The sequence below is a fragment of the Bactrocera tryoni genome, chromosome 5 (genome assembly GCF_016617805.1).
Source record: "Bactrocera tryoni isolate S06 chromosome 5, CSIRO_BtryS06_freeze2, whole genome shotgun sequence".
NCBI lineage: Eukaryota > Metazoa > Arthropoda > Insecta > Diptera > Tephritidae > Bactrocera > Bactrocera tryoni.
In genome coordinates this window covers 18926363-18952520 of record NC_052503.1, presented here as the reverse complement: position 1 = coordinate 18952520, position 26158 = coordinate 18926363, and the positions used below count along the sequence as shown (strand labels likewise).

Sequence of the window (26158 nt, the reverse complement as noted above, 5' to 3'; positions counted from 1 at the left end):
ATTTTTTTTAATTTTATTTTTTATTTACAGAAAAATATTAAAAATAAATAAAAAATATACTTTTTTTTGCCAAAAAAACCTAATTTCTTTTGTCAAAAGTATAATTTCTTCTAATGTTATTTTTTATTCAAAGTAAAATTCAAATTATATTTTTTCTGATAAAGAAAATTTGGAACAAGAAATTGAAATGCTTATGAAAAACCTGATCAAAGATTTTTTTAAGCTACGAAAAGTAATTGTTTTTGTCAAAAATATAATTCTTTCTAATATATTTTATTTAAATACAAAATACAATTTTTTTTTTGAAATTTTTTAATCTGAATACGAATGAGCACATACTTTAAAGTGGAAAAATAATTGTATTTGACAAAATATTCGAATTTTATTATTTATACAAAGAAAAATACAAATGAGTTTATGGAATAACAAAATTTTCTACAATGCTATTGAAATGTTTATGAAAACAACTGTTTTCGTTAATATTATAATTTTTTCTAATAAAAAAAAATGAAAATGATTTTTTTTTTTTTTAAATTTGACATAAGAAAATTTTAATTGCATACAATTTCATTTTAAAAATTATTATTTAAAACTATACTAATTTTTTACTATTTTCCAAATATGTGTAAAACTAAGCCGCATTGTTAAAAAAAAAGTTTATTAAAAAAAAAATAAATTACATATTTATATGTATGTATGTATATGGATTATACACAATAAAAATAAATTATAATATGTTTTATATACACTTTCTTTTTATTTATGCAATATTTTATAAACCAGCTTTTATAACTTATTTTTATTTATTAATTTGTTTTAATACATTTCATGTATATTTATCTGGAATACAATGTCTATGCGCAATTGGTTCTACCTGATTGACTTTTTTCCTCACATTGCTTGCCACACAATTTATGTATAATTGATTTAGCTTGAATTTGTTATTTCAATACTTATTTTGCATGTGATTTTGCAACTATATTTAAAAACGTCGCTACTGCACATTGTTTTTATTATACATATACATATATATACTACCTGTATTACGTTACATACATACCTTATTTATCCGTTTTTCTTTGAATTCAACTTTTTTTCGGCGATGCCTACAAATTTGGAACTTTTTTTCCGACCTTACACTTCTCACCTGCGTAAAAAGTCTATGCCACTAACCGCTATGCTTGTATTGTATGTGTATACTGTATATGTAGTTAATATATTACGTACACATATGTTTACTTTTCTTTTGCTATACTATATCCCAAAGTAGCACATTTATACAGTTATAAATACATTTATCAGCTATTTGTATTTAATATTTTATGCTCACTAGATACATACTTATATGGTATGTATGTATGTATGTATATGCTACGAATAATCAGAATACATTCATTACTACATTTTCTACATCCTAATTAGGCCATTCGTTTTATTTCAATTATATTTATATTTTTTATATATTTAATTGTAATTGCTTCGCTCCAAATTAGCTGTATAAATTCTAATTGCTTAAGCTTATCTCACTACTTGACCTTATCTTGCTCTTTTTTTCGAATTATTATCATTTTTTTACAAATAAATCAAAGCCACTATAAGCAAGAGTTCTCAAGATGTTAAAAATAATTTCTTTTAAATAAAAAAATTAAATAAATAAAAAAAATTGAAAGACTTCGAGATATACATACATACATGTGTATTTCAAAATAAACATCACACCAGAATGTAAAAACAAAATATTTCAAAATTATTCTATTTCAATATCAAATATTTCAAAATTAGTTTTTTAATAATTAAAAAATCTTTCAAATAAATAATTTCAAAATCAAAATCAAACAAAAAATTAAAAAAAAAGAAATATTTCAAAATAAATTTGTTTAATAATTAAAAAATCTTTCAAATAAATAATTTCAAAATAAAACTTCTAAAATAGAAATATTTTCAAATTAAAATCAAATAACAAATAAATAATTTCAAAATAAAACTTCTAAAATAGAAATATTTTCAAATTAAAATCAAATAACAAATTTCCATAAAAAAATTTAAAAAATTTCAAATAATAAACTCTTCATAAAAACTTAAAATAAATATTTTAAAATAAAAATAAAAAAAATTTCCAAATAAAAAACCATTAAAAAAATATCAAATAAAAAACGTAAAAAAAATATTTCAAAATATAAATCAAAATTAAAACTTTCAAAAATAAGTTGTAAATAAAAATCAAGTAAAAATTTTAAAATAATATGCATAAAATGACAATAATTTAATTATTTCAAAAAATTATTTAGAAAAAAAATCAAATAAAACATTTAAAAAAGATGTATGTGTATATATCAAAACAAATTTGTTTAATAACTAAATAAACTTTAAAATAAACGTTTTCAAAATAAAAATTGTAAAATAAAAAATTTTAAAATAAAAAAAAAATAAAAAATTTCCATAAATACTTAAAAAATAATATATTTCAAAATAAAAAATGGCTAATATAATAATAATTTAAGACACTTGCAACAACTTTTTCATTAAAAAAAATTTAAAAAAATATGTTTCAAAATAAAAAACAATAAAAACAACAAATAAAAAATTTATTTTGAAATAAAAATAAAAATAAAAAAATAATAATATTTTCAAATAAAAATGTATTTCAAAATTAAAGTAAAAAAAAATATTTCAAAATAAATGAATTAAAAATATTAATAAATGAAAATAAAACAATTTAAATCAACAAATATATGTATATTAAAATTAATAAAAAATTATATTCAAACACAAACAAAAAAGTTCAACTGAAATCTTTTCAAACAACTCTGCAGCATACACTTGCTTAAATAACTATAAAAATAACACACTCAGCATTAGCATTTTTTGTTTAACTATTTATACATTTTTTTAATATTTTATGTTATTTTTTTTCATTTTATCTAAACTTCAAATAATTTTTTTAATAATTTTCTTTATTTTGTATCTAAAATAGCACTAACATCTTTGAATTACAAATTTTGCGCAATTTGAACAGCACACTTGAGTAATTATTCCTGTATATAAGTAAGTACATATGGTATATATTTGACATGCTTCACTTCTTCCGTTATTTTTTTGTTTTTCTTTTATATTAGCAGCATTTTAGTTTTTTTTTTGTTGTTTGATTTTTTTTTACAATTTTAGCGGCTCACACAAGCTTACTGATTTACTCTGCACAGCTTTCGTATACTTTGGGCTTAAAAATATATATACAGATATATGTATTTTATGTTTATATATTATTATCTTTTGTTTTTGCTTTTAAAACGGAAACTTTGTGATGTTTTGGAAATAATTTTTTAAAAAGGTTAAATAATATTTCATTGTTTCAATGAATTTCAACAAAAACTTTCGGATAGTATTGCCACAGCCGTCACCGATTGTATTTCTGCAGTATGTACATACATATGTATATATTAATATAAAAACGTAAAAAATGTATATTTTTTATAAAATAAATATTATGTTGTAAAAAAATAATATGTATGCTTATTTTTTTTTAATAAAAAGCTAAAATAATTATATTTTTTATTAAAATTTTCATAAAAATGTTTAATTGAATAAAATTTTTTTTTTTTTTGAAAACTAAATAATAAATTTAAAAAAAAATAGTTTATAAAATGAAAAAACTTAAATTTTCAAATCCACAAGTTCTTTAAAATTTCAAAAAAGCTTGAGATAGCGAATTTTGAAGCATACTTTTCAGCGTAACACACCCCATCGTGTTCTGACATTTTAGTTTACGTAAACGGAACAGGCCCGATTTATATTCGAAAGAGAATAGTCCATCACTCCCTCAACTTTTTGGAAATTTTCGTTCTAGCAGCAACAACAACAACACACTTTTTTCAATTATATTAATATATCATACACACTGTATGTTTTGCAGATTATTTATTCCAACAAAATGTTCTAGGAAATTATTTAGCGCGGTTAATATATGTATGTATGTAAGTTATAAAAAAAAAATATTTTTTTAAGGCAAACATTTTTTTTTGATAAATTTTCGAAAAAGTTTAAAACATGGAATAATACACAAATATGAACTTATAGTTTCTTTCTTGTTTTTGAAATATTTCCAAATAAAGTTATTTGCAGTATTTTTCAACCCAAAATCTTTAATTTTTTTACCAGAAAATATTTTACTTACAAATTTGTTTAAAATATTTTTATAAAAGAAAATTACTAAAATTACTAAAATTGTACATAAATATTGGGTAGTTGAAAAAGTCTTTTCGTATTTCTAATCAAACCCAATATTAGATATTAAATTATTAATTTTATAAACAAAATTTTTTCCATACAAAACCAAAATTAATTTCAAAAATATCTGCATTTCCAAATAAAATTATTTGTATTGCTTTTGAATTGAACAAGTTTAAGCATTTTTTCATAGCAATTTTTTTTATAAATTTTTTTTTATAAAAATGCTATTTTTATACAAAAAAAACCAAAAAAAATCAAATTTAATTTCAAAAATTTCCGTATTTTCAAATAAAAATATTTTTATTATTTTTGCATTGAAAAAGTTTATAATTTTTTACAAACATTTTTTAATATAATAATAGTAGATATTTATAGAAGAAAATTATTATTTTGCAAAATCAAAGTAAATTTTACAACATTTAACCGATGCAACAACAACAAAATTATCCGTATATAAACCAACTTGTAATGAAAATGTCCGGGTCTTCGAAAGTATAGAAAAATAAATTAGCTCTCAAGTACAAAAAGAGATACCGTCCATCTTCATATTCCTTAGCACTAGTTACGAATGAAAAAAATATGTTCTCCATCATTAAAAAGTATTCAAAAAGGGTTCTGGCATAAGCAGGTTTTTAGAAAAAGATGTAAGTTTTCATAACTTACCTAAAAGTATGCAAAGAAATTTAGAATTCTTTGATGTGAAGCAAATGAAATACGCAGTCTTTTATGCATTTTCTACAAAAAATTTCGAAAATTAGTACTAAAAAATCATTTAAATGCATTCTAATACACATTTTTTACTTTAAATGTTGAAATTTACTTTTTTTTAAATACTTGTTTAGTAGTTAAGAAATCCACTCGATCAAACGATACATAAAAAATAATCGATCGATACAAAAAAAAAAATAATAATAAAAACAAAAAATAAAAATAAAAAAAATTAAAAAATAAAAACAAAAAATAAAAATAAAAAAAATTAAAAAAAAAAATAAGTATAAAAATGATTTAAAAACAAAAAATAAAAAAGTTAAAAAAATAAATAAGTATAAAAATGATTTAAAAACAAAAAATATGTATAAAAATAAAATAAAACAAAAAAAATGTTCAACAATGCACTCGTGCCTCCAAATATTCATAAAATTTCATTAAGTCGCCATCAACTTGCAATTTTAAAACAACGTAGGCTCCCATAAACAAAAATATCACTAAAAACAAAAAATAAAATTCTGCCCAAATCCAAAACAAAAGTAAATCAAAAATACTTTTATGTATATATTTTTAAATTTCGTCCAATTTTTCCGACTAAAATAGAATTCTGCCAGCATCGAAAACATATTTTAATATTTTTCCACTTATTAGTGCGCCAGAATCCAAATCCTAAGTAAAAAACAAATTTTCTAATATTTTTGCTCCAAAACTTAGTTACGGAATAAACGAACACCCAAGTGTGCAGGAAGTGTGCAATCTTTGCATGTAAGATTTATAATTCCTCTAATTTTTGCGCTAGGGCTTAATTTCCGCATAAAATAGTATTCTAACAGAATCCAAAACATACGCAAAAATCAAAATTTTAATATTTTTCTCTATTTTTGACGTCAAAACATAATTTCCGAATAGAACACAATTCTACCAGAATCCAAATCATAAATACAAAACAAAATTTCTAATTTCTAACAAAAAAAAATAGTTAAAAACAAAATTTCCAATATTTTTGCGCTAAAACTTAGTTACGGAATAAATGAAAACCCAGTGGAAGTGTGCAATCTTCGCATGTAAGCTTTTTATATATGAAGTCTCAAAAGTATCTTTTTGTTTACAATCAAAAAATTATAATATTAGCATATACATAAATACATGTCTTCGCACTTAAAACGTATGTATGTGTAATTATGTTTACAAGCAATTGTCTAAAGTAACTTTTATGGTTGTTTTTGTTTTTTTTTTGTTTAATAATTGTATTTTATTTATATTTGTTTATTTTATATTTATACAAAATTAAAGGAAAACATCTTGGGCAACGCAGTGCTAGTTAATGCAACTCTACGCCCAGCATTAAATAATATTTGTTATAATAAGTTATTATTATTAGGTATTATTATCAGTTTCAGTTTGGTCAATTCCTTTGACGATCACAAAGTCAAAAGAGCTGACAACTAAACGTAATTTTCGAGTACGCCTAAACGAAATTACGAGTCTTTCCTCTTCTATGTGTGTGTGTTATACGTATGCAGTATGCGGGCAGCAATGCCATAGAAGTTGCTTCTCTCTTCACGCTTAACTTACAATACACAGTACAACAAAATTTATAAATACCGTTATAGTTTTTTCTTTTCTTTTTTTGCTGTTTTTTGTATCGTTTTTTGTTTTTTGTTTCACTTTCTTTCTTAATTGATTGGTTATTGGTTTTCATGTATGTACATATGTGTGTGTGTGTTTTAGCTTTTTTACAGACTTTCATTTATACTAGTATATGCATGTAGTACATGGAAATTCATAAAAATATTTTCAATTTACATATACACACATACTTGCATATATAATTATGATACGCTTTAGTTTTCAAACTAATACTAACTATGTAAGCTGCTTTGAATTCCGTTTTATTTTAGTTTTTTTTGCTGTTTTTTCCTTTCTTTTTTTCAAGCAATGCACACTCACTCGCTATTAATGACTTGTTGCAATTGCCAAGCGCTTGACGCCACTGCCACTCACATACACATATAACTACAATGCAAAACGTTCAGCTGTGACACATGCGCGGCAACTTTTTAAAAGTTCATAACACTATGTGTCATACATTAAACCAGCGCTATAAAATAAAGCGTATAATTTGCAAACCGAAAGGTGTGTTGTTGTTTAATATAAGCAATTTTTGCGCACTCATTTTGAATGAAAGTGATTTTTGTAATTGTAAATTCTTTTTTTTTTTAATGCTTTAACGAAAATCCAACAACTTTGTGGCTAACGAAAACTTAAGCTTTTTCTCCAGGAGACCGCATATAAGTAGTATTGTAGGCGGCGTAAACTAATTTCGTTTCTTGTTTTGTTGTTAAATTTTATTACAGTTATGCACATAAATAATGCCTACTTATAAACAATATATAAACAATTTCTTAGAAATTCGCAATCATTTTCATAAACTCATCTTCAACTTTATTCTCCACATAAGATGTTAACAACGGCATTAAGCGCTTGCCTGCCTGCCAGCCACGCTTCACCTTTTTACTTGATTTTAGCATGTAATCCCTAATGGCAATTTGTTTTAGTTTGGAAAATTAAAATTTATATAAAATATATAGAAATTTGTATTTCTCTTTTTTCTTTTTTTTTAGTTTCATTTACATTTCGCTTATTTTCAAATAAAACATCGATAATATATAATAGCATTTACGTTTCCACTGCGCCTCTAAACGCCATTTTAAACATGTATATATGAAATAATTTATAATAATTTCAATTAACCAACAAAGTAGTGGAAAACATGTTAACTTTATAACTACAAAAAAATTCAATAAACTTTACAGTCTAAACTTAGTAATAAATTAAAATTTGACCTTATACTAAGGTTTTGTTTCATACAATTCAAACAAGTGTTCAGCACAAATTTAGTTTGTTTTTAGCCAAAAAAATTAAAAAAAAAATAGAAAAATAAAATAAAAGTAAAAAAATTATAATAAACATAAAGCGAGTTCATCATTTACAGCACTGTATGCTGCTGCGCCGCCACTTCGATTTCGTTTAAGTGTTATAACCTAAAAATAGTTGTGTTAAGCTTCAAGTACAAACAAGTCTCATTTGCTGTGAATTATTAATATTAAACTAAAATACAAAATAGGTCATTATAACGAATTTAAATTATATGTTTTACTCCACCATATATGTTTTCGAGTTAGTGCCACAATATAAGCTATGATTTTCGCTATAAATTCTGCACGGTGCATTGTGTAAGCAGGTGCTGTCCAACAACAAATATGCGTGTAATTACTTTATGAGCTTATTGTCATAATTTCCACTTAATGCGATTTTTTCATTAACTATTTATATTAGAATTAAACATATAAACATATGTATGTATGTAGGAGTGTGTGGAACGCAATAAGTGCTTAGTTAATTAGGAAATTAAACACTGCTAAACTATGTCGCATACAGACAGACAGACACACACACACACACGCCGGACACGTGGCTTTCGTACTAAAACATGATTTTAAAGTAACCGAAAAGCATGTTTCGCGCTTAGTGCCGTTACACAACTAATGAATAACAGAATTTATAACCAATTTCATAACGAATACTACTCAAAATGTATACGGTAAAATATATTTGCAGCAGTTTGTGCTTTAATTTTTTTTGTTTTTGTTTTAACTAACCCCCATAAAATAGTATATTTCCCCTATAATTATTTAAATTAATTTTAGTTTTACTCGCTTGTGTTAATTCTCTTGTTTTTTAGATATTTTTATCATGTTTGTTGCTACTACTTTCTGTCTTAACGGCTAGAGAGGTTTGTTTTTTCTTTGATTTTCATAATTTTCCTTATTTATTTCAAACGGTTGTGTTCAATATTATTATTTGCATTAATTGTGTGAATTTGAATTAGAGTTTGAGTTTTTTTTTTAGTTTCGAAAAGCATACACAATTCCATATCAATTGCAACACTGCACGTATGTATGTGTGTGTGAGCAAGTGTCATGATTTTGTTATATGTAGGTTTGCTGTTTTCTTTTTTTACTTTTAGGGTTTAAGAGAATGTCACTTTATTACAATTTCAAATTTGATGGCGTTGATGATTATAGGTTGACAACAACAGCAGTTTTTGTAATAAACTAATGATGATTGGTGATTTTAATTATGCTTTTCTCCTTCACTTTCGATATCTGCATTTAAATAACTAGCAACAATAGCAACAATAACTACGACCGCGAATTCAATATGCTTGCTTTAATTACGCTTAGCGAATGTCACACGCACTTGTGTGCGATCTCAATTACCAGCACTTTCACTACTGCCAACTGCATCACCACATATTACAACATCGCTCTTGCGTTGGCCACCACCACCAACATCCTTAATAGCATCACTAGCGCTGCTGGCATTCAATTTATTATCATTGCAAGCGGCTGCGTAATCCTCCTCGTCCTCCTTGAGCATATACTCAAGCAGCAATTCGTACTCGACTCATCCCTCATTTTGAAACTCAGCAGCTGGCGACTCCACCTTGATCACGCCCAACTGTTGCAGTTCCTCTCTGGTGGCCGGCTGTGCTGTTGTACGCAATTGCGGTTGCAGAGTGTGTCCGTTGCTTTGCAAAGACGCCGAATGTATACGGCCGATGACCACGCCACCCATTGTCACCAGATTACCCTCGGGTGTGACACTACCGCCCACTAGCTGTGCATTGATACTGCTCAATTGCACGTTGGACAATTCGCCAATTGATGTTACGTTGAAATGTTCGATTGCATTGGACGGAGCAGCGGCGGTGGCGATAATCGTATTACCATTGTTCGGATTGTTGTTTGTGTGGTTATGTTGTAGTTGCTGGTGTTGTTGCTGTTGTTGCTGCTGCTGTTGTTGTTGTTGATGTATATGATGATTGGCGGCAGAGGCGGCGGCCGCCACTGCTGCTGCTGTTGTTACTGGTGCTTGTATTGTGGTTGTGATCACATTGCGATGATGATTCGCGGGCCGCTGATGTGCGCCAGCGATCACCATGTCCTCTAGTCATCCTTCTTCCTCCTCGGTCTTTATCTTAACGGGTACGTACACCTTGTCCATAACATGTATCTTTATATGGTTGTTAAGTGTACTAGATTGACGGAATTGTTTCTTACAAACGGCACATTCGAACGGTTTCTCACCTGAAATACGAAGGAACACATATTAATACGAAGCTCGTTTGGAAAGATGTTTCTATTATCATGACATTAATGTATGATTTATTGCAATACATACCTGTATGGATTTTCACATGATTTGTTAGAGTGCTTAATTGCCGGAAATTCTTCGGACAATATGTGCAATTAAATGGTTTTTCGCCGGTGTGTATTTTTAGGTGATTCGTTAGCGTGGACGATTGACGAAAGGTTTTATCACAAACGTTACATTTGTAGGGTTTCTCGCCGGTATGTATTTTTACGTGGTTGGTAAGTGTGCTTAACTGTCGAAACCGCCGATCGCAGACGCTGCAGAGAAAGGGTTTTTCATGGCCACCACCGCCACCGCTACTGCCGCTGCTGTTGGCACCACCGCCTCCGCCACCGTTCGTACTGCTGCCCGCACTGTGACCGTTTGCAACCACTTCCCGGCCGGCAGCGAAGTGATGCTCTGACAACGCTGGACTATGCGCTGCTGTCGCTACCAGATGCGCTAAGGGATGTTGCTGCAAAATTGTTGCGGCATTTGCACCGTTACTGCCACCCGATGCTTGCTGTTGCTCAGCGGCGGCAGCCTGGGCAGCGGCCGCTTGTGCCGCCGCCATAGCAGCCGCTTGAGCAGCAACGTGCGCTTCGGTGTTGGCAGCAGCTAGATGCATATTGAACGGAATCGGTATTTCTGTTGTAGTTGGGGCCTGGTGCTGCTGCTGCTGTTGTTGTTGTTGGGATTGCTGTTGCTGCTGATGGTGTGCTACGGTGTTATTCTCATTATTATTGTTGCTATTAGTATTGTTGTTATTATTGTTGGTACCCGCTGCAGCATTGTTCGGCGACGATGACACAATGACAATCTCACAATTTCCCATAGCGGCTGAAGCCGCATGGGCATGTTGCAAATTTTTTATGTGCATTTCTGCCAAGTTTCGGAAATCAAGCTCTGAAGGAGTTCAGGTAGGCCGATGTTACCAATTAAGTTTCAAATATATTTTTGGGATATATAAATATTTTGTTGCTATTTGTTTTGGCTGGTTGATCTTATTGTAATTTAAGTGCGAGATATAAGGTGTGTTGGCTTATTTTTCTATTATAAACCCACTTATATCATATCGGTCCTAAATAGAATACGCATAGAAACTGTGGGTTTAGCAAAAGAATTTTTGCTAAGAGAGGATATGGATACGAAATCTGCAATGGAAATAATATGATTAGTGTAAATTGAAGAGAGGCTCAGCTGAAAAACTTAATAAATAAAAATTCTTAAAAAAGTGAGCAAATCTTTAAAATCTCCGAGAATGATTTAAGTTTAGATTTATAATATTTTATGAAAATATTTATCATATTCTGCATATCATATTGCTGCAAACTTTTTCAAAAAAATTCCGCGGTGTTGCAGAGTAGAAAAGCTGCATAGTGATGCCTCGCTTTGCGCCACGTTGTTGTTAAGATATTAATGTACAAAGCGATTGGCAGAAAGACAAAGAAGTTTAAAAAATTATTGTTTAATATTCATTAGTTTGATTTGGCTCATTTTTCGATTGACCTCTTTATATTTTATTTTGCATATATTAATAACAATGCGTTTCTCCATGAAAACTCCACAAGAATTTACAATATAGCAAAGTTGTGCGTCGAGGTTAGGCGTTACGAGTATGGCAGTGATGACGGCGCTTAAGTGGTGACGACGATAAGTCAGCAGCGCTGCGCATTGTACCATGTGGCTTAGTAATTTTAGTTGTAAGCAACAATGATCAAAGTTAAATTGTGATCATTGCCGTACAAATTATTAAATGCTTATATTTTAGCGTAGAGAAAATTTTTTGAAGTGACTGCGGCAAGTAGCATTTACATATGATTTGAATGGAATGCCAAATACGCGCGGCATGCTGCAGTGGCATACGTTTTTTACCAGCACAAATGACAGCGCACTGTGACCGCTACCATGTGCACATAATCGAATAACATTACGACTGAAGGGAAAGAAGAGTATATGAAATACTTAAACATTATACCGCGACCCCTTACCGGAGGTGGGGATCATTTTTTCGTCAAAGTTCCAATATATTACCCACAATCACGTTTTTGGCGAATCGAAAAAATATAAGAAAACAAGGAATATATATTCAACAAACCCGATTTGTGAAGTAGTTTTTCCACTTCGGCCGTTGACGTCGTCGATGCGACCATCACCACTTTAGACGTTCGCCGCACGGTGCACGCTCACTACATATCTCAACACACCGACCGTACCCCGTTCGCGTAACAATAAGCAGCGCGCACACACTCACACATAATACCGACGATATTCGTTGCTGTCAATACACCTAACGAACACTTTGCTTTTTTGAGGTTAGGAACACACACTCACTTCCCCATTCATCAACTGTAAAACGCGATCGGCTCATAAAAATCCATCAAAGCTTACCGCAACCAGCTCGCATAGTTTGCTGCAGGCTCACTACACCTTACCACCACCATCACCTCCTTTGCCGCAAAATATATTTAATATTCAAAACACTCCTTTTTGTTGACCTACCTTCTTGCACTACCTGACGACGAGGGCATGCAGTGAAAATAGACTCCAATTTCCCCCCTTTTTAATTCATCTTTCCAGTTTTTCAACTTGCAAATCTCATGCCTTTCCCATACTTGTATTTGTTCTTGTATGAATATTCTTTCCTATGCCCGCTTAGGTTTGTTGCACTTCATTTATAAAGAATGTGAAAATTTTCAAAAAATAGAAAACTTTTCTGCTTCCGTACAAAAAATATGAAGTTACAAAATTGAGTTAAGTTTTTTTTCTTCGTTAGCAGGCACCAGACACACACAATTTTCTTTTGACGTTTGTTTGTTAATCGAAGTGTTGCCAGCTCAAACTTAATGAACTTAACGTAGTTATCGATAGACAAAAAGTCGATTTACAGAGTTGCATATGTTGACATATATTTGTAAAAATGTGAAAAATATTGATCAGAAGCTATTTCAAAACGGACTTTATGTATAGCCATTTTGCCCCTTAAAATATTATTATAATTTGAATAAAAAATTAAGCTAAAAGGACAAATAATTGTTCATTAAAACTATGCTTTGATTAAATATGGGCCTAACTCTTTTTTATTAAAATAATTCATAATACTGCTGTCCTTATATTTGATAGCTGTCATATTCCTAATAAACTAGTTTCTCTGGAAGAATCGTGGCACCTACTTTTTTATGGTATGTTCACACATATGTATACCTAACATAATTTTCAAATGTACAACTTTTACCGGTAGTAGATTTTATATATTTTGGGTATTTTTAATTAATTTATAAAAATGGGTAGAATATCATTTTAAAAATTTTCATTGTCTTAAAAATGTTTTTCAATATACCTTTTGGTCTGCCGGATTTGCTTATCGTTTTTCAATAACGGCTAACTTCATTATATTTTCAGTCAACAGCTGATTGGCAAAAATTTTGTTAGGAACGTTTGATGCAATTTGTGTTGATTTAGCTAATACTTGTAATTCAGTGAAATAAAACCACAAAATAGGTAAAATTACATATATTTAAACGTTCTATATAAGTATTATAAGTCACTGTTTTATTATAGGTAAACAAATTCGAAATGCAATCATATCTTAGTCTGTGTAAGATTAGCCGAAAATATTTATAATATTGAGCATACTTTTGATGTGTTATTTTGCTCCCGGTCACGATGTGCTGGTGTAGGATACTTATCTTCTACTGAATAACGTGGCGGATCATCTGAAATGACGGCAAAATGTTGCTTGAATTAGCATTACGCTTACATATAATTGTTGCTAACTTACTAACCATCAACTGCCACTGATTTTTCATTGCGGCAAGATATACCACGCATTTCGCTGAAAAATTTGCGCACTTTACTTGTTTCCTTCTCCGCATCCTTTATCTCTTCAGCCACTTGTCGATGCACGGTGTTGATCTCGACCTGCATTGCTTTCTTACCACGTTCAACCACATCGTCAAATTCATCATTCTCAAATGGATTATTGCTTTCAAAAGGATTACCAGTAGAGTTTTGCGTGGAATTTACGGATGCTGTTGTGCGTTCATCATCCTCACCATTGGTGGTTGTATTAGTTTTTAGTCCACCTTTGGATGCAGCCTCTGACGCTGATGACACTGCATCTTCCTCCACAGGCGTGGGTTTAAGTGTCTTGCTTTGAAACATTGTGTTAATATTTTCCTTAGCACCAGACACCTCGCTTGCGATTTTTGCAGCCACAGAGTCAACCGCATCCTTAGTGCCGTCTGACATTTTGATAAATACATTGCCAACGGCGTTTTTAGCACCCGTTGCTGCGCGTTTAGCGCTGCTGCCTATACTTTCGACTGTCGTCTTGGTGTCATTTGCCACACGCTTAGCGTTATCACCCATCGTTTCGACCGCGTCGCGTGCACCTGCCGCAGCACGTTTGGCTGCAGTTTCTACCGTATCACGCACATCGGTGGCTGCTGTAGCGGCTTTTTTGGCGGCATTTTCCATTTTATCTGTTATGGTTTCACCCACCTTTTCCGCGTTTGTTTTCAGCTCGGTTTTTGTCGTTTTGATGTCTTCATCTATTTGTGCTGCTTGTTGCGCCAAGTCATCTTTTATCTCACTTGCTGCGTCGTTAACCTTCTCTAACTTTGATTCGACTATATTTTTTACTGCCGTATCAGCTTCATCTACTTTAGTTCCTATTTTATGTGTCACCTCCTTGGCATTGTCTTCGATTTTTTGCATAGTGTTTTTAATTTCCTCTCCGCCACCACCCACTTCTTCCATATCTGAGTTATGACCTTGACTCAAATTATTCAGAGTTTCATTAGATTTACTTGTTATGCCCTCCGCTTGCTCTTCTAACGAGTCGAGCGTGCTCTCGGTATCCTCTCGTTCAAGCGACGCCGCCTTCACATTGTCCGTCACATCCACTCCATTGTTTATAAAACGTATTTCATTTACTACAATAGTACTATTTAGCGGATCAGTTGTTGTGTTAATCTCCACTGTCAATTGCTCGTCCTCCTCAAATGGCAGTGCAGCTGAAGAGGCCAGTGCTAAAAAAACAGAAAAGTTAGCCTGTATATAACTGATCAGCGTATCGTATTGAGGCTTTTTAGTCGTCAGCGTCTGTTTGTCTGTATGTCTGTATTGACGTGAACTAGTCCGTAAATTTATGAGATATCGCCGATATCGGACCACTATAACATCTACCTGCCGTACAAATTGAACCACCAAAATCAAGTGCTTGTATGGGAAACTTTATTATATGACGAGATATGTTCATAAAATTTGACTTGGATTATTACCCAAGGCAACGGTGTAATCTGTGAATTTATTATTCAGATCGGACCACTGTATCATATAGCTGTCATACAAACTGGTTGAACAAAATCAAATTCTACTATGGAAACACTTTATTTAGGTGTAAAGTATTGCATATATCTTCGGTCTAGCTGAAGTTAACGTTACTTTTTTGGTTTTTAACTAAAATTACTTCAATTTTAATGTGAGAAACCTACCGTTTTTATGCTCCCTTTCGCCTTCTGTACTTTCGGATATATTTTCCAAGCTATCCATCAGCACAGGCGATGTGCTATCAATGTGGTCATGATCCATTGCCGCTTCATAAGAGAAATTTCGCAACGGCGTTGTCTTCTTGATGGTTGTCGGTGTACTCCCAGTTGTGCTGCTGTCCGGGTAAGGCGTGTGTGGTCGTAGCAATTTATCGGTTGCCGGCGAAGCCTTTTTGCTTAGCGCTGTTGGCGAAAATTTAACGGAATGTGCTGATTTTATAGATCTAATAGATTTGATCGAGTTCGTCGGTGATTTTGCTTCATTGTGCACCAAAGCAGCTGTGGCAGCCATTACAAGTTTGGCTTCCTTAACAGGCTCATTATCGCTCATCTCCAGATTACCGTTAGTTTCAGTTTGTTTTGTAACGTTGCCATTATTTTCCGCAACGCCATTCGCCTCTATATTTTTCTCGACGTTTTCAGGTTCTTTTTCTTGTGTCTTTTGCTCATCTGTTTTTGTTGTACTCGTAGCGCTTGTAGACCTAGTGACTTCTGCCTTCGTTTCATTTACATTTCCATTATGTTGGTCAGCAACTGTTTTGATTTCTGTATTTTTCTCTGCCACTTCAGTCGGTTCATTATTTGCGCCATTTGCCATCACATTGCTATTCGCATCCTCCAATTTTTTGTCCTCTGCCTCAACCTTGCCACCATCTTTACTCTCAGCTTTTGTTGCACTGTTCACCCGACTCCAGCTTTTAGCACCGGTACCATTCACCAAAGTCGGCGGCATTACGAAGGTTCGGCTCGCAAAACGATGTGGTTCAATGCTGCCGCCCACGCTTGTTGAGACCGTTGATGAACGCGGTATGCCATGCACCAATATATGTTTATTACCCACTGCCACGTCTAGTAGACGTAAATTTTTGAATTTCGAAATCTCACGAAACGTCTTCAAATGATGACCGCTCTCCGAGAATGTTGTGTAAAACTTATTCGCTTTCGTGAGCACGGCATAGAAGGAAAAGCCCTTCAGCAGTTTCCAAATCGGTCCGTTTTCTTCGCTATCATAGTCGTAGAATCGCTGAAATATTAGACTTTTCGTACGCACCGACTCGATACTGCGATAAATGCTGCCGGCATTGGTCACTATAAATATGTCATTCGTTTTCGAAATGTGCATGAATATAATTTGCTCCGTTGGTCCAAGATTCTGTTGTAGCTCGGTAAATTGTGAGAATACAAAGTCATTGAGATGGCCGGTAAAATACAGCTTGCCCGTGGTGGTGAGCACCAGCGTCGACTCGGGTCCACAAACAAATTGCTGCACCGCCGCGCCGAGATTTATTTCATGCGGTTTCTGCACTGTGTGGCCGGCGGGCATTCCAAGCTGGTAATTTTGGTTCGAACCCCAGCCAATAAGGCGACCAAAACCTGTGGTAAAATTGATATAAATTGTTAAATCTTTCAAAAGGGAAGGTAAAAATGGCGACAAAATTAAAAACGCATTTTGTTAAGAAAATTTTAAATATTTTGAAATTAAAAAAAATTATAATTTAAAATTTAAAAACATAAAAATTTAAAAGTTTTTAAATTTAAAAAAAATATAGTTTTTAATAAAATTTTTAAATAAAATAAAAATTAGAATTTTTAAATAAATAAAAATTTTAATTTTTAAATAAAAAAATAAAAAAGTTTTTTTAATAAATTTAATAAAAAAAAAATTTAATAAAACAAATTTTTTTAAATAAAAAATTTTAAATTTTTAAATTAAAAGAAAAAATAAAACAAATTGTTTAAATAAAAAAAAAATTGTTTTAAAGTAAAAAAATCTTAAATTAGCAAAAATTATTACTTTCTTCAATAAACTACTCACTGGTCATCAGCACAAAGTGCTCATCGCCCGCTAAGACATGCGTGTAACACTCAGCATCCTCATTCTTCGACAGACACTCGTCCAGGTCTTCAATTCGAAATGGCTTGCGTATAATTTGACATTGCTCATCCGCCACGGTGGCCACACTGAAATTGCGCGCCACATTCGATTCGCTTGGAAAGATGTTGCGACCCGTGTAGAACAGTTCATTTGAATCTAACGGTTAATAAATAGCGTCAGTTAGCTGCTTAAATGCATGTGTAGTAGTAATGTGACACTTACGTGTGAGTATTATGGACCAATCGTTGCCGAAAGCGACGTCGGCTATTTTCAAACCCAGCGTTTTCAACGATTTCACGCATGTTGGCTTCGTAATAATATCGCCATGACTAGTGCTATTGTGGTTTTTATTATTGTTGCCATTTTGGTTGGACGGACTGCCAATACCCAGTTGACCGTAGTGATTTTCACCCCAAACAAATAATCGTCCACTTTCTGTAATGTGAGACATTAATTGCATTAGTCGAGAACTTTTTTCAGTGCACTCGAAAGTGTTGGGTTGTTTGTGTGTCTCTGTGTTTTCAATATATAATTATATCTAGCATATATGAGCGGATATTGTTTAATGTGTTGGTATAGGGTGTCGACGTTTTCGAGTGCTTTGTCTGCTTTGTGTTGTTGTGAAGCTTACAAGTTTTTGTCATTAGCAATTAATACCAAGTAGAGTGCCGTTATGCGATTTCTTTAACCAACTTGTCGTCTAAAATCTTACAGAGCAAGGCGGTGGAGGAGGTTTTTCGCTTGGTTTTCATATAACAAAAATTGATTTTTCGTCTTTTTTCGAGAAAAGCAGAAAATTAAATTTTGTAAATATTTTTGTAGAATATTTTGATTGTCTGTTGACCCTATGTAATCTTGTAAAATGTTGCTACAGAGTATATTAGTTTTGTACACCTAGTGATCGGTTGTAAAGTGTGATGCATTTCAAGGTTCCCTACGTTTTTAAGGAAAAAAAACTGCAAATTTAATGGGGAATGTTTATTAATCTTCGAAATAACAATTTTTGGCATTTATTTTTTGAAGATTATCTCTTTCAAATGTTGGCAGCGGCTACGTCTAGAGTGGTCTATCCGTTGAGTCCGATTTTCGATGACTTGTTCGAGCATTTCGACTGGTAACTGGCGAATGACACGCGTGATTTTTTGCTCCAAGGCCTGAATCGAAGCGGTATTGTCCGAATAGACTTTATACTTTACATAGAAAGAAGTCTAACGGTGTAATATCGCACAATCTCGGTGGCCAATCGACCGACCCAAAACGTGAAATTATCTGCTCACTGAAGTGTTCTCTCAATAAATTCATTGATTGACGCAGAGATCACGAGCTTCAATATCAGGTATATAGTCGGTTATCATGGCGCGATAACGATCGCCATTGACATTTACGTTCTCACCGGCATCATTTTTGAAGAAATATAGACCGATGAATCTACCAGCCCACAAAATATTCCTAACCGTTGTTTTTTCTGGATAAAATGGCAGCTTTTGAATCTCTTCAGATTGCTCTTCGTCCTGAATGCGGCAATTTTGCTTGTTTACAAACCCATTGAACCAAAAATGGGCCTCATCGCTGAACAAAACTGGGTTCGAAAACGTCGGATCTTCTAGGAACTTTTTAAGAGCCCATGTAGCGAAGCGATGACGCTTGGTAAGGTCGAGCGGTTTCAGTTCTTGTACAAGTTGTATTTTGTAGGCTTTCAAGCTGAGTTGGTTAAGCCATGTCTGTCTGACTGTCTGTATATACGCGATCTAGTCCCTCAGTTTTTGAGATTTCGCTTTAAAATTGCGCTAAAATTAAATTACTTAAATTATATGGAAGATATAAATTGGTTGTAAATCGGCCAATAATCAATAATTTGATTTTCTTTTCTTGCCAAACATTAATCGAACGTATTTCGCGACTGTAATCAAAAAGAGAAGAATCATCCTTTACCAATGACAATTCGAACTCTCACATAAATAAATACATAACAGAGCCAAAAACGATTCCGAGCAAACCAAACTTGGAATCGATAGGCTTTTATTATAGATTTCAATTCTAACTCAACACAGACCCTGGGCAAACGAATGTTTTTCACGCCTTCAAAGCACTCAGAAATATAATTAGAATTGAATACTTAAAACTTTCGTCTCATATTTCAGTGTGTTTGTTTGTGACGCACCATAAAAAAACATTGCCTACATTTAGGGTGAAATGAAATGAACGCATTAATCAAGGTAAAGTGAATACACTTAATTATAACAACAAAAAAATAAGTAAAATGTAGTTACTTTCACATTAAAAACTTTATTTTTAGCCAGGCATATGCATATGTACGCCCTTTCATATTTACTTAAGCACCTAACTGAAGTGACGCCAGTGCGTATGAGTGATTTTTCGTATTGAGTAGTATATCAGTTGTCACGACTTTGGTTATCAGTCAAGTTGTTCATTATTTACTAATTTGAGGTATATTTAGTTGTGTAATTTAATAATATGAGATTTATGAAATATAAAATATAGTACTATAATCTAAATGTGTTCTCTAGGCGCGCTTCGCTTCTTTACCCTTATTTTGTCAGCTGCTTAAGACATCTAATTTTTAATTTTATTAATTTTAAATCTATTTTACACATTACTTTACATATTCAACAATAATTACACAGCACAACACATCACCGACACTTACTGAAGTCTTACCGAAATTCATGCCCCGAAATTCCTTGCCACGAAATCTTTGTACTAATTCTTAAAGTTGTGCTACTTTCGTTTCCTATTTTAACCAGCAAGAAATTCTGGGGCTATGTTGACAAGTAAATTGCATGTCAAATGCAATTTAAGAAATTACTTAACTATTTACTTTTACTTTCGTTTTCCGTTCAAGTCTGCCCGGGCACATTAAACTTACGCTTAAACACTTGAACTGTTTGTCAATTGCCTAATTTCTCCGCTAACAATACTAAAAGTTAGACTGACTTCAGCAAATGTTAAATTGAAATAAAGAATAATACAAAAGAGAAATACAAAAATTTTAGGAAGTTAATTAGTTCGGTGAGGATCAAACATTATAATGTCTCAAAATTTCGTAAGATAAAATGCGTCTGTAATATTTCCAGTTGCCTATAAAACTGTATTGTAAATGTTATAAATATCTTTACAACGTTTAACATATGTATTATATCTTTCACAAAGCGTAGTATAAAGTTGACCAAAATGTAGGAAAAACCTTCTCACTAAATTTCACTGATTTACTACTGTGGGCAAAAAATAGTAAGACATTTTAATTTAAATTTTCCACGAAAATCCGTTCTTCGAAATATCTTTTTTCTATATTGGTATTACTGTCTGTGAAATCTGTGCTAAATGTCACTTAAAAATAATCATTATTGTTTTGTAAACGCTTGTCTTTCTGAAGCACATAAAGTGCATTCGGCGATTTTTGCGATGGGTGAAATTATTCAACAAAGGAGTTCCATTAAATTTTGTGTGCGGAATCAAATTTCTGCTGCTAAAACTTTCAGAATGTTCGAAAAGACCTTTGGTGATAATTTTTTGTCACGAGCAAGTGTTTTTGATCGGTACAAATTATTCAAACAGGGTCGAGAATGCGTTGACGTAGACCAACGGCCAATATCAATATCAATTGAAGATCAACACGTCAATAAAATAAAGAAAATGTTGCTTGAGAATCGACGATTAAAAATCAGAAATCTTACTGACATCCTGGAATATCGGAAGAATTAGTAAAAAACATTTTAAAAGATTATTTGCGCCTAAGAAAAGTGAAGGACGATTGATTCCAAAATCACTAAATATTTTCGAAAAACAGCGTTAACGTCTGTGAAACAATGCTTTCCGACCACCAAGATGTCATGAAATGTATTATTACTGGCCATGAGTCTTGGATCTATGTTTACGACCCGATAATAGACGATCAGTCGGCTGAATATTCTGGCAAAGTGAGCCGAAGCCGAAAATACCACGTCAAAGCAGGTAAAAAATCAAGGTTATGTTCACAGTTCTCTTCGATTATCGAGGTGTGGTGCACTCCGAATTCCTTACGAGCCGGCCAAACTGTCAAGGAAAACTATTTGAGTGGTATGCATCGTTTGCGCGAAGCTCTTCGTAAAAAGAGGCCGACCACTCCTGGTTTTGTCGTATACTGCATTGATTTTTTGTGCATTTTTCGCCAAATTTTCAACCAATATCGTGCCGCAACCAATTTTTTCGCCTGATTTAGCTCCGTGTGACTTTTGGCTATTAAGCAAACTCAAACTCAAACTCGTTCCGGGGAAAACCGTTTTGAGTCAATTAAAGACATTAAACGTGAATCGCTACGCACATAGAAGGCTATTCTGGAAATTGACTTTAACAGCTAATTCGAGGATCGGAAACGTTGGCATATTTAGTATTGAGGATGACGACATTGATTTTGAAAAATAAATTAAGAATTTTAAAATTATGAACAAAGTCTTATTATTTTTTGCTCGTAGTATTATCTCTCATACATATCGCTATATAAGACATAAAATCAAGGATAGGATAGGAGTTTATTGGTTCAGTATATGAGGTCTAGTGGAAGGTATAGCACGATAAAACAAATTCTCGCCACCAAATAACACAGTGCTGAACGAAATTTAATTATTGACTTGTCGTTGTTCCTGGGTATGGCTGAATGTAGGTACCATATATTGGACATTAATTCTGACATTCTGATATCCAATTCGTAAGTAGCGTTCTCGAAAACTTCCGAGTAACAAGCGAATCCGATTAATTTTTAATTGTTCGTCGGCTAGTTTGGAATAGTAGTAACGAGTTTCAAGCAAATTCGCCAATACTTTAAAAAGTTGAGTTTGCCACTGAAAATCCACCAGTTTTTCGAGGTTAGAAAAAAATCATGGCGTATTGAGGCAAAACAGACTTCGGATTCGAGCTTAACGAGTCCAAAAACATACATATATTACACCAGGTTTGGTGAAAGGAACCCTCAAAGATTTGTTTTTTTTGGACCTGTGTAATCTGTGCGAAATTTCGTGAAGATATTTTGTCAAATAAAAAAGTTTTCCATACAAGGATTTGATTTTGATCGCTCAGCTTGTATGTTATTGGCGATTTCGACAAGTGAGCCGCTTCCTGGGGAGAAAGAGACTTTTGCAAATCGATATTTCAGATCGATATTTCAAAAACAAGGAACTATTGACTAAATCGACTCAGCTCCTCATGCTGGTCATTTATGTATATGTACATTTTATCTTTTAGGTGTTCATGATAAACTTAATGATCCCGTTCAAGGTATACTTATATAAAAGCCGCTTGCTGGACTATTTGTCATATAACTGGACTGCAGTGGAATAGTTAGAAAGAAGTGTACAAAAATGTTTTGTAGAGCTTAATCACTTTGTTCAGCATAGAAGTAAGTATTTGAAAGGCATAAACAGTCAGTAAGGTCGTGCACATGATCGTTGAGAACATGCTTCTAACACCTCATCCATACATCGCTGTTACTAAAAGTTAAAAAATAGAAGAATTTTCTATTCAAAAATCGATGTATTAGAATTAGTCAGATGTTCTTAATATCCTTATTGACCGATTCATTACATATTGGCTGATGTTTTGAAAATGAAATGCCTCGTGGACAGAGTCCCACTAAAATAGAGTAATTTTTAACAGAAACAATTTAATTTGTGGTCTCAAAAGAGTTGCTTGCCAAAGTAGCTGAGAAAAACTTCTTTTTCCTTAAAGGAATACTCATTGTTTGACATTTCTACGCTGAGGGATTCGCAAAACTTTTAAGATTTTCTTTCCATGTAGTCAGGTCTATGTAACAGAAACGAAGCCGCATTTACAAGTACATATCTGTTCGGAGAAGGGCTGTCAAATCGACAGACCCCCCTTTTCCGAATTATTTGGTGAGTGCTTTCTGTCGCTACAGCAAGAGCTGTAACAATTTTTAATGTCACGAATATATTCAGTGGTGTAAAATTGGCTACGGAGCGGCACCAGCAATTGGAGAAAATTTTTCCTATAAATATATCTGTCACGGAGAGATAAATAGTTGTGACATATTTAGGTTATGTGAAAAACCCCTCATATTATTAATAATTGAATTCAGTTGTATTGGTTAGATTTATGTGTAAGTGAGTATTTAATCATTACAATGGCCGCTTGTTCGCAACACGCAATTTGTTGATCTTTTTCTGTTGCTTCCTTATCCAATTGGAAATCAAATGCCACTTGCCACCGACTTCGTGCCTTCAAATGTTATTGTCAAATATTAAGTGACCAACAGAGCTAAACATTTGTTTTGCGTGCCATCGAACGGAATCTATTATTTATATCTGCACTTAAACACATGCATTATATATACATAAATATTACATACATAGGTACATATGTATATATTTACATAGCGCCGGTTTGATAAGTACTTGGTCCCATCGTCTAATGGCGTCAGTATCTCCAAAAAATGGTGCTATTTTGTACTCGAAGATGGGTCCTGCAAGAATTTCAGGCAAACCGCAATCTAAACACGGGTTCATTAGTAGAAACCAGAGATCGAGAGACAGTTCAAACTGTGGATTTTATGCAGCAAACCTGCTACAAAGAAGACGTACACTGTTGTTGTTGTTGTATCTTGTACCTAATCCCCGATAGGATGATAAGTATTATATAAGTTGTCTTCGACATCTTCTAATGGTAAGACGAAGACTGTCTTATATGCCGGAAAGGTGGCAGCCAACGTTTTCTGGGACAAGGTGTGATTTAATAGACTAACTGGAGAAAGCCGAAGTGGTCAAAGGGCTCTGCTGTTTCGAATTATTGGGCTGCTTGCAAAAATGCGACCTTGTTTTGCTTTCAAACTTAACAAAGTTACACGCCGGGCAGAGTTTTGAGTCGAATAAGGATGTTATCGCAGTCCTGCATATTTTCAGAACATCATTTATAAATACATCGCATACATTTTTGTCGTCGTACCATGAACAGGATACATTAATTTCGGCAGAAAGTTTGTAACGCCCAAAAGGGAATGTCTAAGGCCCTATAAACCGTTCCCGCGACCGTCGGGTCGACGTAACCGAAACGGACCCGGATTTGTTTACTGCAAAGGACTGTCCAAACGGCAGCATTCCTCTAAATATTGTAGTAATGTTTCCCTCGATTTAGCCATTTTCGTCTGTATAGACGCGAACTAGCCCTTAAGTTTTTGAGATATCGATTTGAGATCTCACACACATCCTTTTCTGCCCAAGAAGTTGCTAATTTGTGGGAACTGTCGACATCGGACCACTATAGCGTGTAGCTGCCATACAAACTGAGCGGTCGAAATCGAGTTCTTGTATAGAACACTTTTTTATTTGAGGAGATATCATCACGAAATTTGGCAAAAGTTATTTTCTAAGACAATGATACAATTTCCAGAGAAATGTTTTAGATTGGATCACTATAGCATATATGTATGTAGCTGTCATACAAATGGACTCATCAAAATCGAGTTCTTGTGCGGAAAACTATTTCATTTGACGAGGTATCTTCACGAAATTTGACAATAGTTATTGTCTAAGGCAATGATACAATCTCCGAAAGAATTGTTCAGATCGGACCACTATACTATATTGCTGTTATACAAATTGACTAATTTAGTTCTTGTATGGAAAACTTTTTTTTATTTATGAAGGACTTTGTTTTATCTTTTTATTCTATAGACTGTGTCCTTATCGCACCCTCCTCGTATTTATAAGTGCCTTGGGTTTTTTTTCGAAAATATTTTCCAAATTACCACAAATGACCGCACTTTGATGCGGTCCCGATATAAGCCGTTTCACCGGATCGTTTTTGATGTAGAAGTAGCTCTGCGTGTTCTCCGCCAAATACGATTTGCCGAGCGTAAAAATGGCACCAGTGTTCGGTATATCCATTTTCGAATTTAAATTTTTTTATATTTTTTTTATTGCAAAACTCACTTCCAGTTAATAAATAGTGCAATAATATCGAACAATATTATTTATTTTAAGCAACTTCTGCGCTTATTTGCTTTAGCGACATTTTTTTACAGTTATTTTCATGCACTGCTTTTGTCACTGCGCTTTCCGGTCATAAATCGGCGACGGAAATTATATACACATACATACATACGTTCAAAAGCAACAGTAAACACGGGCGAAAATGTCACTAATAAACGCGGCGTCGCAACGCATCGATTTTTGTTTTACCGCTGGCGTTTGCCTATGCACTGTACTACAAAAACCGTTAACCGGGCAAATAGCACGACGCGTTAAAAAATTATAATTTAGCATACATATAGGCGTATGAGCATGCCTCTGCTTTGTAAGTGCATATAATGGCAGCGCTGCACGCCTGTTACACCGCCACTTTCGGTATTTCCACTTTTTACCGTTAGTGCTATAGTTTTTTTTTTTGTAATTTCTATTTTTTTTTTGTGTAACTAGTGCCGTTATTTTCCTCCACTTTCCTATTGGACGGCGTTGGCTTTGTGTTTGCGTGCGCGACGCGCAGTTACCGGCGGCACGCTGCCGGCTCGTTAATATCTGCGGAGCTTGTTGTGCTGTGGTCAGCCGGACGGTTGCTACTAGACTGGACATGCAGTCCTTTTTCAAGT

At 32.9% G+C, this 26158-nt stretch overlaps 4 protein-coding genes across 6 annotated transcripts in view; 1 reads left to right on the top strand and 3 right to left on the bottom strand.

Moving 5' to 3' along the window:
- Window positions 1–5985: 5985 nt before the first annotated feature.
- LOC120776491 (transcription activator MSS11-like) lies at window positions 5986–9965 on the bottom strand. The gene has a single exon (XM_040107172.1). It carries the CDS (start codon window positions 9940–9942, stop codon window positions 9406–9408), a length of 537 nt encoding a protein of 178 aa, XP_039963106.1. The 5' UTR covers window positions 9943–9965; the 3' UTR covers window positions 5986–9405.
- On the bottom strand, window positions 9931–12937 carry LOC120776490 (adult enhancer factor 1). 2 transcript variants are annotated; one of them, XM_040107170.1, is made up of 3 exons: window positions 12637–12937; window positions 10183–11288; window positions 9931–10088 (listed from the first exon to the last, which is right to left on the bottom strand). In XM_040107170.1, exons 2-3 carry the CDS (start codon window positions 11012–11014, stop codon window positions 9952–9954), a joined length of 969 nt encoding a protein of 322 aa, XP_039963104.1. In that variant the 5' UTR covers window positions 11015–11288; window positions 12637–12937; the 3' UTR covers window positions 9931–9951. The 2 variants fall into 2 exon arrangements, with proteins under 2 accessions (XP_039963104.1, XP_039963105.1); XM_040107171.1 differs by lacking the exon at window positions 12637–12937 and adding an exon at window positions 12233–12304.
- A 612-nt stretch (window positions 12938–13549) lies between these two features.
- Window positions 13550–26158, top strand: part of LOC120778948 (HIV Tat-specific factor 1) — a 37105-nt gene continuing 24496 nt past the window's right edge. The window contains exon 1 of the mRNA XM_040111011.1: window positions 13550–13635. The gene's annotated coding sequence lies outside the window, so the exon portion shown is untranslated. The remainder of the gene's footprint in view (window positions 13636–26158) is intronic.
- On the bottom strand, window positions 13633–26138 carry LOC120778945 (X-linked retinitis pigmentosa GTPase regulator). Of its 2 annotated transcripts, none has more exons than XM_040111006.1 (6): window positions 25319–26138; window positions 17785–17997; window positions 17503–17718; window positions 15633–17060; window positions 13920–15167; window positions 13633–13850 (listed from the first exon to the last, which is right to left on the bottom strand). In XM_040111006.1, the coding sequence occupies exons 1-6, from the start codon at window positions 25455–25457 to the stop codon at window positions 13753–13755; spliced, it is 3342 nt and encodes a 1113-aa protein (XP_039966940.1). In that variant the 5' UTR covers window positions 25458–26138; the 3' UTR covers window positions 13633–13752. The 2 variants fall into 2 exon arrangements, with proteins under 2 accessions (XP_039966940.1, XP_039966941.1); XM_040111007.1 differs by having other exon boundaries at window positions 13766–13850; window positions 13916–15167.